The sequence below is a fragment of the Eumetopias jubatus genome, unplaced genomic scaffold (genome assembly GCF_037043125.1).
Source record: "Eumetopias jubatus isolate StellerSeaLion01/CBP00866 unplaced genomic scaffold, mEumJub1_p1.0 scaffold_10, whole genome shotgun sequence".
NCBI lineage: Eukaryota > Metazoa > Chordata > Mammalia > Carnivora > Otariidae > Eumetopias > Eumetopias jubatus.
Genome location: NW_028274816.1, coordinates 74,310,843 through 74,323,611, shown reverse-complemented (window position 1 = coordinate 74,323,611; position 12,769 = coordinate 74,310,843). Strand labels below are relative to the sequence as shown.

Here is a 12,769-nt window from a genome sequence, read left to right as displayed (position 1 = left end):
GATTCATGGGAAGAGGTCAAAATACCAACATGAACAGGAGGAGTTTGGAAGAACTTGATTCCAACCTGCTTAACGACTGAGCCACCCAGGCGCCCCTGTACATTGTTTTTTTAGACATAATGCTATTACACACTTAGTAGATTACAGTATAATGTAAACATAACTTCCACATGCACTGGAAAACCAGAACATTCATTTGACTCGCCTTATTGCAATATACAGTTTCTTGCAGTGGTCTAGAACGGAACCCACAGTATCTCTGAGGTATGCCTATAAGCATGTTCTCAGACAACTGAGAGAACTCATGTCCAGTAGGCCTAAAATATAAGAATGTTAAAAGAAATTCTTCAGACAGAAGGAAAATGATACTATAAAGAAATCAGGATCTACACAAAGTAACAACTGTCTCCATAGATGGTAAATATGTGAGTTGTATTAAAGACATTTTTTATCACTTAAAAATCGTAAAAAATAATTAACTTTTTAAAACAAAAATAGTAATTACTATGGGCTTTATAACATATGTAGAACCAAATGAATGTCAACAATAGCATAAAAGATAAGAGGGGAAAACACAATTAATATGCTGTACGCGATGTGGCATATTATTTGACGGTAAACTGTGGTAACTTAAAGACATATACTGTAAATCCTAGAGGCGGGGTCAGCAAACTACTGGCCTGCAGGCCAAATCCAGCCCACAACCTGTTTCTGTAAGGAAACATTTACTGGAACATGGCCAGCCATTAATTTACACGTTGTTTATAGCTGCTTTTGTGTTACAACTGACGAGGTGAGCAGCTGCAACAGATATCGTGTGGCTTGCAAAGCCTGCAGTATTTATTATGTGACACTCTACAGAAAATTTGCCAACCCCTGCCCTAGGGCAACCACTAAAATAAATTTAAAAAAAAATTGGTAGATTTAAACTCTGTCATATTGATAATTACATTAAATATAAATAGTCCAGGTGTCCAAAGTACTGATTAGAACTGTCAGAACAGATAAACAAGATGTAATAATATGCTGTTGTGTTGGGAGCCTGTCCCCAGATCACTCCCTCAATTGAAGGCTGGATCTTAGCATACAGTTATACATATGACTGAGATTGTTATAATGGGACAGTAAGAATACACACACAGCTGGATCATGAAGGAAAAAGTCACAGGCAGAGTCAGGAGAAATCCATATGCAGACTTCCTTATGCTATAGCCCTCCTGTGAGGTATCACACAGAGTATGATCCTATATCCAGAGAAAATATTTTAGGAATGAAGGGGAAATCAAGACATTTTTTGATGAAGGAAAATCGTAACGGAATTTGTCACCAACAAACCAACCCCAAAATATGGGAGGAGGAGGGGAGAATCTGAGATGGTGATGTAAGTAGACCCTGAACTCAACCCCTCCACGGTCACACCGAGTCTACACCTATATATAGAACAGTTCCTCCTGAAAAGGAAGTGAGGGCTGAGTAAACAGCTTCTGCACAACAAAGGATAGAGGGCCTACATACAGTGGGGAGGGATAATAGTGAGGGACCGGGAGCAGATTAATCCATCAGAAGAAGAGAGAGAAGGGGCAGGAAATTTATTTGAAGAAATAATAGCTGAAAACTCCCCTAACCTGTGGAAGAAAACAGACATCCAGGTCCAGGAACCACAAAAAGTCCCAAACAAGATGAACTCAAGAATGGTCCAAACCAAGACATATAATAATGTCAAAGATTAAAAATAAAGGGAGCATCTAAAAAGTGTCAAAAGAGAAGCAACGTTATATACAAGGGAAACCCCATGAGGCTATCAGCTGAGTTTTTAGCAGAAATTTTACAAGCCAGGGTGCACCTGGGTGGCTCAGTCAGTTAAGTGTCTGACTCTTGATTTTGGCTCAGGTCATGATCTCAGGGTTGTGGGATCAAGGCCCACGTCAGGCTCTGCACTGAGCATGGAGCCTCCTTAAGGATCTTTCCCTCTCCCTCTCATACCCCGCACTCTCTCTCTTAAAAGAGAAAAGAAAATTTTACAAGCCAGAAGGGACTGGCATGATATAGTCAAAGTACTGAAAGTAAAAAACCTACACCAAGCATACTCTACCTAATAATGTTACCATTCAGAATTTAAAGAGAGTTCTCAAACAAAAGTTAAAGGAGTTCATCACCATTAAACCAGCCATACAAGAAATGGTAAAGAGACTTTTTAAGCAGAAAAGGCCATAATTAGAAATAAGAAAATTATTTTTTAAATTTCATGAGTCAAAGCAAACATAAAAGTAGTAGATCAATCATTTATAAAGCTAGTATGGCATTACCCTGATACCAAAACCAGGCAGAGACACACACACAAAAAGAAAACAACAGGTCAGTATCTCTGATGAACATAGATTCAAAAATCCTGAGCAAAATATTAGCAAATCTAATTCAACAATACATTATATAAATCATTCACCACGATTTATTCCGGGGATGCAAGGGTGGTTCAATATTCACAAATCAATCAATGTGAAACACCATTTTAACAAGAGAAAGGATTAAAAACATGATCATTTAAATAGATACAGAAAAGCATGACAAAATTCAATATCCATTTATGATAAAAACTCTCAACAGGTGGGTTTAGAGGGAACATACTTCAATATAATAAAGACCATATATTAAAAACTCACAACTAACAATCATACTCAACGGTGAAACACTGAAAAGCTTTTCCTCTTAAGATCAGCAACAAGACTGTAGGCTCACTCTCACCACTCTTATTCAACTTAATTCTGTAAGGCCTAAACACAGCAATGAGACCAAAAAAAAAAAAAAAAAAAAGAAATAGAACGCATCCAAATTGGTAAGGAAGTTAAACTGTCACTATTTGCAAAAAAAACATATTATACACAGAAAGCCCTAGAGACTCCACCAAAAAAACTATTAGAAGTAAAAAATGAATTCAGTAAAGTTGCAGGATACAAAAGCCTGTTCATACTGTTTCAATACACTAATAATGAAGGAGCAGAAAGAAATAAGAAAACAATTCTAATTGCTTCTTGGCCTTTTGGCTAGGATTAAGTGAAGAAAACAATTCTATTTACAATTGCAACAAAAAGAAAAAAAAAAAAACTAGGAATAAACTTAGCCAAGGAGGTGAAGGACCTATACTCTGAAAACTATAGGACACTGATGAAAGAAAGTGGAGATCACATATACAAATGGAAAGATATTCCATGCTCATGGACTGGGAGAACCAATATTGTTAAAATGTCCACACAACCCAAAGCAATCTACAGATTCAATACAATCCCTATCAAATTACCAACAGCATTTTTCACAGAACTAGAACAAATTACCCTAAAATTTATATGGAGCCACAAAAGACCCCAAATAATCAAAGCAATCCTGAGAAAGAACAAAACTGGAGGTATTACCATCCCAGATTTCAAGGTATACTACAAAACTGTAGGAATGAAAACAGTATGGTACTAGAACAAAAAAAGATACATAGATCAATCGAACAGAACAGAGAGCCCAAAATAAACCCATAATTATATGGTCAATTAATCTACGACTAGGAGGCAAGAATATACAATGGGGAAAAGACAGTCTCTTCAATAGTGTTGGGAAAACTGGACAGACACATGCCAAAAAATGAAAATGGACCACTTTCTAATACCATACAAAAATTAACTCAAAAATGGATTAAAGACCTAAATGTGAGACCTGAAACCATAAAAATCCTAGAAGAGAACACAGGCAGTAATTTCTTTGACATCAGCCATAGAAACATTTTTCTAGATTAAAAAAAAAACAAAACTGAAATACCTACATGCAAATCTAACAAAACATGTATAGGACTTGTGTGCTGAAAACTATAAAACAGTGATAAGAGAAATTAAAGAATATATAAATAAATGGAGGGACATACTGTGTTCACGGATTAGAAGACTACATAGTAAAGATGTCAATTTTACTCAAATTGATACACAGGTTTAATGCAATTCCTACCAAAATCCCAGCAAGAACCATTTGTAGATACAGGGAAGATCATTCTAAAGTTTATGTGGAAAAGCAAAGGAACTAAAATAGTGAAGACAATTTTGAAAAAGACTAAAGTAGGAGGAAGCAGTTTCCCTAATTTCAGAACTTATTATATAGTTATTGTAATCAATACTGTGTGGTATTGGTAGAGGGACAGACACACAAAACAGAATAAAGAAACTGGATATAGATTTTCCCAAATATCCCAACTGATTTTTTTGTTTTGTTTGTTTTGTTTTATTGTGTTTTGTTAATCACCATACATCATTAGTTTTTTTTTATTTGTAATGTTATGTTAATCACTATACATCATTAGTTTTTGATGTAGTGTTCCATGATTCATTGTTTGTGCACAACACCCAGTGCTCCACGCAGAACGTGCCCTCTTTAATACCCATCACCAGGTTAAACCATTCCCCCACCCCCCTCCCCTCTAGAACTCTGTTTGTTTTTCAGAGTCCATTGTCTCCCATGGTTCGTCTCCCCCTCTGATTTCCCCCCTTCATTCTTCCCAACGGATTTTTGACAAAGGTGCAAAAGCAAGTCAATGGGGGAAAGAAAGCCTTTCAACAAACAGTGCTGGAGTAATTTGACATAATAGGCAAAAATACTGACCTCAAGCTAAGTTTCACACCTTGTAAAAAATTAACTCAAAATGCATCAAGGACTTAAGTGTAAAACTTAAAACTATAAAACTCCTAGGGGGGAAAAAAACCCAGAAATCTTCAAGCTGGGGGGCAGGGGCAGGAAAATAGTTCTTAGATATGACACCAAAAAACACAAGCCATAAAATAAAAAACTGATAAACTGAACTTCATCAAAATTAAAAATCTTTGCTCTAAAAAAGACCCTTTTAAGAAAATGAAAAGCTAAGCCATAGACTGGGTAAAAGTATTTGCATCCCCATATCTGAAAAAGGACTAATATCAAGAATATATAATTTTACATTGTCAATGGTAAAAAAAAAAAAAAATTCGAAAATAAGCAAAAGATATTAAGACATTTCACCAAAGAGAGTATACAGGTGAGAAATAAATACATGAAAAGACACTCATCATCATTAGCCATTATGAAAATGCAAATTAAAATCACAAGATATCACTACACACCTATCAGAATGGCTAAAACAAAAAATAATGACAACTCCAGAATGGGAGACGATATTTACAAATGACATGTCCGATAAAGGGTTAGTACCCAAAAATACAAAGAACTGATACAACCTAACACCAAAAAAAAAGAAGTAATCGAACATCTCTCATCATCAGGGAAATGCAAATTAAAACCACAATGAGAAATCACCTCACATTTGTCAGATTGGCTAAAATCAACAACACAAGAACAAGAAACATCACGTGTTGGCAAGGATGCAGAGAAAAAGGAACCCTCTTGCACTGTTGGTGGGAATGCAGACTGGGGCAGCCACTGTGGAAAAACAGTATGGAGGTTCCTCAGAAAGTTAAAAATAGAACAACCATATGATCCAGTAGTTCCACTACTGGGTATTTACCCAAAGAATATAAAAACACTAATTCGAAAAGACATAGGCACCCCTATGTTTACTGCAGCATTATTTACAATAGCCAAGAGATAGAAGCAGCCCAAGTATTGATCCATAGTTGAATGGATAAAGAACATGTGATTATATATACGTAAATATATATATATATAAATATAATATGTAATATGTAATTGAACACACACACAATGGAATATTACTCAGCCTTAAAAAATGAAATCTTGCCATTTGCAACAACATGGATAGATCTAGAGAGTATAATGCTAAGCAAAACAAGTCAGAGAAAGACAAATGCCGTATAATTTCACTCATATGTGGAATTTAAGAAACAAAACAAATGAGCAAAGGGAAAAAAGAGACCAACCAAGAAGAGATCCTTAACTATACAGGACACGCTGATGGTCACCAGAGGAGAGAAGAGTGGGGGGCGGGGAATAAGTGATGGGGGTTAAGAGTATACTTATCCTGTATAAGTTTCCTCTTGCTGCTATAATAAGTTACCCCAGCTTAGTGGCTTTCAAGACTTTATCTTACAGTTTCAGAGCTCAGAAGTCTGAAATGGGTCTCACTTAGCTAAAGTCAAGATTTGGGCAGAGCTATATTTATTCTGCAGGCTCCAGCGAAGAATCCACTCACTTGCCTTGCCCAGGTTCTCCCTTCCTTGACCCATGGATCCTTTCTCCATCTTTAAAGCCAGCAGCAAAGCATCTTCCAATCTATCTCTGACTCTGACCCTCCTGCCTGCCTCCAACCCCAATAATCCAGGATAAGCTCCCATCCCCATTTTAAACTCCTAACTTAATCACATCTGCAAAATCCCTTCTGCCACATGAGGTCACATCTTCACAGGTTCTAGGGATTGGGACGTGAACATATTTGGAGGGGTCATTACTCTGCCTACCATGCATATCGTGGAATACTTCTTAGCAATGAAAAGGAACCGACTGTTTGGTACAATGAAAAGCCTGGGTGAACGACCAGGGGATTATGCTGAGTGAAAAGCCAATCCCAGAATGTGAAAGGTTTTATAAATTATTCCATTTATGTAATACGGCTGAAATGACACATTTATAGAAGTGGAGAACTGATCAGTCATTACTAGGGGTTATGGAAAGGGTGAGGCCAGGAGGAAAGTCAGTGTGCCTAGAAGGGGGCAACATGAGGGATGCTGTGGTGATGGAAATGTTTATATTTTGACCATACCAATGTCAGCATCCTGTCTGTGATATTGTACTGTAGTTTTGCAAAATATTAGCACTGCAGACACTTGGGCAAAGGGTACACAAAACCTGTCTGCATTATGTCTTGCAACTGCAAGTGTGTCTACAATTATCTCAAATAGCTTAATTTTTTTTTAAGATTTATTTATTTATCTTAGAGAGCGTGGTGGGGGTGGGCAGAGGCAGAGAGAGAATCCCAAGCAGACTCGCCACTGAGTCTAGAGCCTGATGTGGGGTTTGATCCTAGGACCCAGAGATCACGACCTGAGCCGAAACCAAGAGTCAGATGCTTAACCAACTGAACCACCCAGGCGCCCCTCAAATAGCTTAAATAGAAAGCAATGGAAATACTTCCCAATAAATTTTATAAGGCCAGAATTGACTTGATACCAAAACCAAAGATATTATGAGAAAAGAAAATAAGGGACAAATATTCCTCATAAACCCAAATACAGAAATCCTTGGCAAGATGTTGGTAAATGAAATCATACAAGACAAGAAAAGGATAATACATCATGGTTACATGCGGTTCATCCCAGAACTACAAGGTTGGCTTTAACATTCAAAAATCAATCTATGGAGTTCACTGTATGAATGTACTACATAAGAAAACCGTATGATCATCTTTAAAGATGAAAAAAAAAGGGTTTTATAAAAATTTAACACCAAATCTTGATTTTAAATATCAGAAAAATAAGAAAAAGGACTTTACTCAACTAAATAAAGGACATCTAAGAAAAGCTGACCACATTTAATGATGAAAGACAATTTTTTCCCTCTGAGTTTGGAAACAAGCAAGGATGTCCACCCTTATGACTCTCATTCATCATAGTAAAGGTGGTCCTAGATAGTGTAATAAGGCAAGAAAAAGTTACACAGACAGGGTCTCATAAAAGAGAGGGTTTGAACTCCTTTTTTTCCCTTTGCACTAAATTTAATTTTGATACTTAATGTTATTTTATTAATCAACAGTTTTTAGGGAAACTTTATTAATACCTAAGTTATAAACTGCACATAATAATGAATTAGTGGGGTGGCGCAGTTGGTTAAATGTCTGACCCTTGGTTCCAGCTCAGGTCATGATCTCAGGGTCGTGGGATCGAGGCCAGCCTCAGGCTCCACACACAGTGGGGAGTCTGCTTGAGATTCTCTCTCCCTCTCCCCACCAAATCCCATTTACACACACACACTCTAAAAAATAGTAAATAAAAATCAATAATGAATTACCACACTCACTGCAGGCATGACAAAGACTCTGTCTCACGAGCTTGAGTATTTTTTTAAAGCATCTTTTCAGAAGGGTCCTCTGAAGTAGAGAGTCCAGTAAAGAGAACAATTTTTTGTTTCAATCCGATAATACTGTCCATGTCAGAAGACCCTTGGGGAAACCTACCCACACAGGACACCCTGAGGTGGCCTCAGAACCCTTCCCCATGCTCTGGTCAGCCACCTCCATGCAGCTGAGCACACACAAGGAAGGAAATGTTTTCTGTCGCTGTAATAGAGTCCATTTACTTGAGGGGAAAACATCTGTAACTCAGGCTGTAGTTCAGGCTGGCTGACCTGGCACTGGTCTGACTGGGATGTTTGCCTTTTCTTTAAAATATTAAGGTATTTATATCTGAAAATAGCCCAGCCACTCGACTCCATGTATAGAAAGTATATATGAAATAGCTACAGTCTCTCTGTGAAGTTCACAAAGAAGTTATTCATCTATTTCCTATAAATCAGGGGTTAGAGGGTTAGTCTCTAGCTGTCACTTGGGACCCGAAATACGTTCCTCTTTAAGAAAGGTGTGTTTATGGGGCGCCTGGGTGGCTCAGTCTTCGGCTCAGGTCATGATCCTGGAGTCCCAGGATCAAGTCCCGCATCGGGCTCCCTGCTCAGCGAGGAGCCTGCTTCTCCCTCTAACCCTCCCCCCCTTCATGTGCTCTCTCTCTCTCTCTCTCTCATTTTCACTCTCAAAATAAATAAATAAATCTTTAAAAAAAAAAGGTGTGTTTAACTTTTTTTTTTTTAACTTAGAGTATGCGACAGTTAGGAGAAAGAGTTGAGCCTAGAATTACATGGTCCAGGTCTCCTATCCCACAAGCAAGGTGATTCCAGGCCACACAGAGGCCTCTCCGACATTTTAGCAGTCTGCACTTGGGGCAAGCCAAGCGGCCTCAGTCCACATAGGCTGCTATAATTGAATACCAGCCTGGGTGGCTTATCAACAATAGAAATGTACTTCTCACAGTCCCAGAGGCACAGGCAGATCTGGTGTCTGGGGAGGGCCCACTTCCTGATTCACAGCCAGTCATCTTTCTACCCTGTCCTCACAAGACAGAAGGGGCGAGGGGGTGGGCTGTCTGGGGGCTCTCGTATAACAAGAGCACTAATCCCATTCATGAGGTCCCCACCTCGTGACCCAATCACCTCCTAATACCATCACACGGGGGGTTAGGATTTCAACATAGAAATTTGGGTGGGTGGGGGAGGGACACAAACATTCGGTCCCTAACACAAGCCTTGTCGCATACTCTAACCCCGGTGCAGAAATTGCTGTGCTAGAGATGGGGTCTTCAAGAAATTGCTGGAGATCCTTGTCATAACCAAAGTTACAAAATCAAATTTAACAATGGTTTTCAATGGAACCTTTCTTTACAAATTTCACGTAGTGGTTGGAAGAGGGTTCCTTCAAGTGGACTATGTATCTAATACCTTGATTCCGGAGGAAATCCTTGACTTGGGGCCACACAGATCTTCCAGGCTTGGGCCTCTTGTGCTTCTGAGCTGCGCACAGAAGCCTGCAGGGCTGTTGCAGAGGTGGGAGGAGAACCCAAACTTCAGGGTGGGTGGAAGGAGCAGGGAACCCACAGGGGGTCTGAGGTCCGCAGTGGACATTAACTACCGTCAGTAGATGGGTGTAGACTCTGATATCGTGGAGCAGGGAGGGTTTTAAAGTCTACAAATCAAGTATTAGACAGGGACAGTCTGTATGTCACCATCTCCTGTCTGTCTAGCTGTGTGCCACTAGCCAGAGGTCCCTAAGGCAGGTTATTTCCAGGGACTTCCTGCCCCCTCACTCTTCGCCCTCCTGCTCTTTGTCTACAGGGGGAGCTGACCATGACCAGCGACATGGAGATGTTACAGAACGCTCTGTACCTGGACACAGTGCCAGAGCCCTGGGCCAGGCGAGCCTACCCTTCCACGGCAGGCCTGGGAGCCTGGTTTTTGGACCTTCTAAACCGAATCAAAGAGTTGGAGGCCTGGCTAGGAGACTTGGCAATGCCCTCCACAGTGTGGCTGACAGGCTTCTTCAACCCCCAGTCCTTCCTGACCGCCATCATGCAGTCCACAGCCCGCAAGAATGAGTGGCCACTGGACCAGATGGCCCTGCAGTGTGACGTGACAAAGAAGAACAGGGAAGACTTCAGGAGCCCCCCTCGGGAAGGGGCTTACATCCATGGCCTCTTCATGGAAGGCGCTCGCTGGGATGCACAGGTAAGTCTTGGGGGGAGCCTCAGGGCATCCTCTGTGGGCTGATTAACTTAAAAATACTGCCTCCATAGAGTGTGATCCTGAAAAGGGATGCCCTGGAATCTTCTGACCGAGGTACCCTTCCCTTGAGGCTGTCAAGCCACTTTTGTGCAGCCAGGGATGGTGCAAAGAGCACAGACCTTCAGCATGGGTAGAGTGCAGTGATTAAAAGCAAGGGCTCTGGACCCCGACTGGCTGGATCTGAATCACAGCACCACCATCTATTGCCGCTGTGACCCTGGGATGTGGTTCTGGCTCTCCAAATCTGTTTCCTCAAGTGTTAAATGGGAAAAGAGAGTTGCTGCCAAGATTAAATTAGTTTCTATGGAGGACCCTTGGAATAGGGCCTGCCTGGCACATAGAGAGTGCTCCAAAAGTGTTGGGAGTCGGCTATCCATGCTACTGGCTGACCACCCCCCCCGCCGCCACCACAGTCACTTTCCTCATTCATGAGCCCTAGGAGGGCAGGCGTCCCTTCTGCCTTTTACTTTGCCCCCATCTGCAAAGGGAGCCCAGTGGATACTATTTCACAGGACATTCTGAAAGGATTTCTCACTGAAGCCTAATTAAAAATTGGAGTCACTGTGAGACTGGCTCGGATAAATGACACGAGCAAGGATGGGTAACTCGAGAACAAGTTTACGTTTGTTATACACACGACCCGGAAGAAGTGCTTAGTCAAATACCCTGCTTGGTAAGTGACACTTAACTGTTCCCAGCAATCGGTACAAAGTTAATGGGGAAAAACTGTTAGAAGATCTACAGTATCGTAGAAGGTCCTATAAATATACATACAGAGCTGTCCTGGATTAAACAGTGTCTACCAAAATTCTACCAGAACCTCAGAATGTGCCCCTGTCTAGAAATAGGGTCTTTGCAGAGATAAGGAGTTAAGATGAGGCTATACTAGAGCAGAGCAGGCCCTACATCTAAGGACTGGTATCCTTATAAGGCCATGTTGGAAGCACAGAAACAGATGTCCTGTGAGGACAGAGGCAGAGACTGGAGTGATACATCTACGAGCCAAGGAACGCCAAGGACTGCCAGCACCCCCAGAAGCTAGGAGAGAGGCATGGGCTAGTTTCTGCCTCTGAGCCTCCAGAAGGAACAGACCCTGCCTACACCTTGATTTAAGACTCTGGCCTTCAGCACTGTGAAAGAAGACATTTCTGTTTTAAGCTATCAAATTTGTAGTAACTTGTTACAGCAGCCCAATGAAACCAATCGAGGGCCTGTTAACAAACAGAGAGGACAATGAAGCAGGACAGTGTTTATACAGCCTGAACCTTGAGAAGGAAGCTGACATCCCCCCTCCACCTGAACATTTGTCCAAGATTCCGTCAGTGGGGATCACACATGGATTGTAGGTATAGGGTGGCCTAGGGTGGCCAGAACTAGAATACCAAAAAACACCAAACTGAACCATTAGGGAAGTTCAGACGAGCACTGGCACTGTGAGGGATGGAGAAAGAACACGGATTCCAATCATCTACCTCCAATATTTTATTACCTTGTTTCTTCATAATAATAACTTCCCAAAAAGCAATACCCACCCACCAAGAACTCTGGTTCTGTTTCTGCCTCCAGAAAGATTTTAGCAAAATTAAGAGTAAGAACATCCAAAAATCCTCTCCCCCATAAAATCATAACACTGCCCCACAATTGTCAGAACCGACTTTTTCACAGAACTCTAGAAATCGGGGTGCCTCGGTGGCTCAGTCAGTTAAGCATCTGCCTTTGGCTCAGGTCATGATCCCAGGGTCCCGGGATCGAGCCCCGCATCAGGCTCCCTGCTCAACGCTGAGCAGGGAGCCTGCTTCTCCCTCTCCCTCTGCTGCTCCCCCTGCTTGTGCTCTCTCACTCTCTCTCTCTCTCTCTCTCTCAAATAAATAGGTAAATAAAATCTTTTTAAAAAGAAGAAAAAAAGAACTCTAGAAATCAACCAAAGGCTTTCAGGAATCCAAACGTGTTTTGTTTTGGTTTTTTAAGATTTATTTATTTATTTGAGACAGGGAGAGAGAGCGTGCACACAAGCAGGGAGGAGGGTCAGAGGCAGAGGGAGAAGCAGGCTCTCCGATGAGCAGGGAGCCTGACGCAGGGCTCAATCCCAGGACCCTGGGATCATGACCTAGGCCGAAGGCAGACACTTAACTGACTGAGCTGCCCAGGCGCCCCCAAAGAGTGCTTATTAAAGAAAAATGTCCAACCCTCAGCAAAAAAAGCAAGCTTTGCAGCCTTTTAACTTGCTCTGCTCCCACCCATCCCCACCAACTCTGTGGTGGCCTTGAAACAGCAGCCTCCCAGCCACTGGAGGAGGCAAAATGGAGTTGGAGTACTTTCAAAGCCCCATTCCTAGAAAACTGTCATAATTTCCCCTACTTGTTGGTTTCCCAGAAGACCCCATTTAAAAGTCTGTCTCTACTTGACCTGAGTGGGAGCTCACCCAAGGCAACAGCCTGTCTCCCCAAGGGCATGTACTGAAACAGTGTCT

At 41.3% G+C, this 12,769-nt stretch overlaps 1 protein-coding gene across 1 annotated transcript in view; it reads left to right on the top strand.

Annotated features, from left to right (window-relative positions):
* DNAH9 (dynein axonemal heavy chain 9) overlaps positions 1–12,769 on the top strand; it is a 371,410-nt gene that overhangs the window by 353,003 nt on the left and 5,638 nt on the right. The window contains exon 68 of the mRNA XM_088027042.1: positions 9,853–10,242. Coding sequence (XP_087883168.1) covers positions 9,853–10,242 — 390 coding nt within the window. The remainder of the gene's footprint in view (positions 1–9,852; positions 10,243–12,769) is intronic.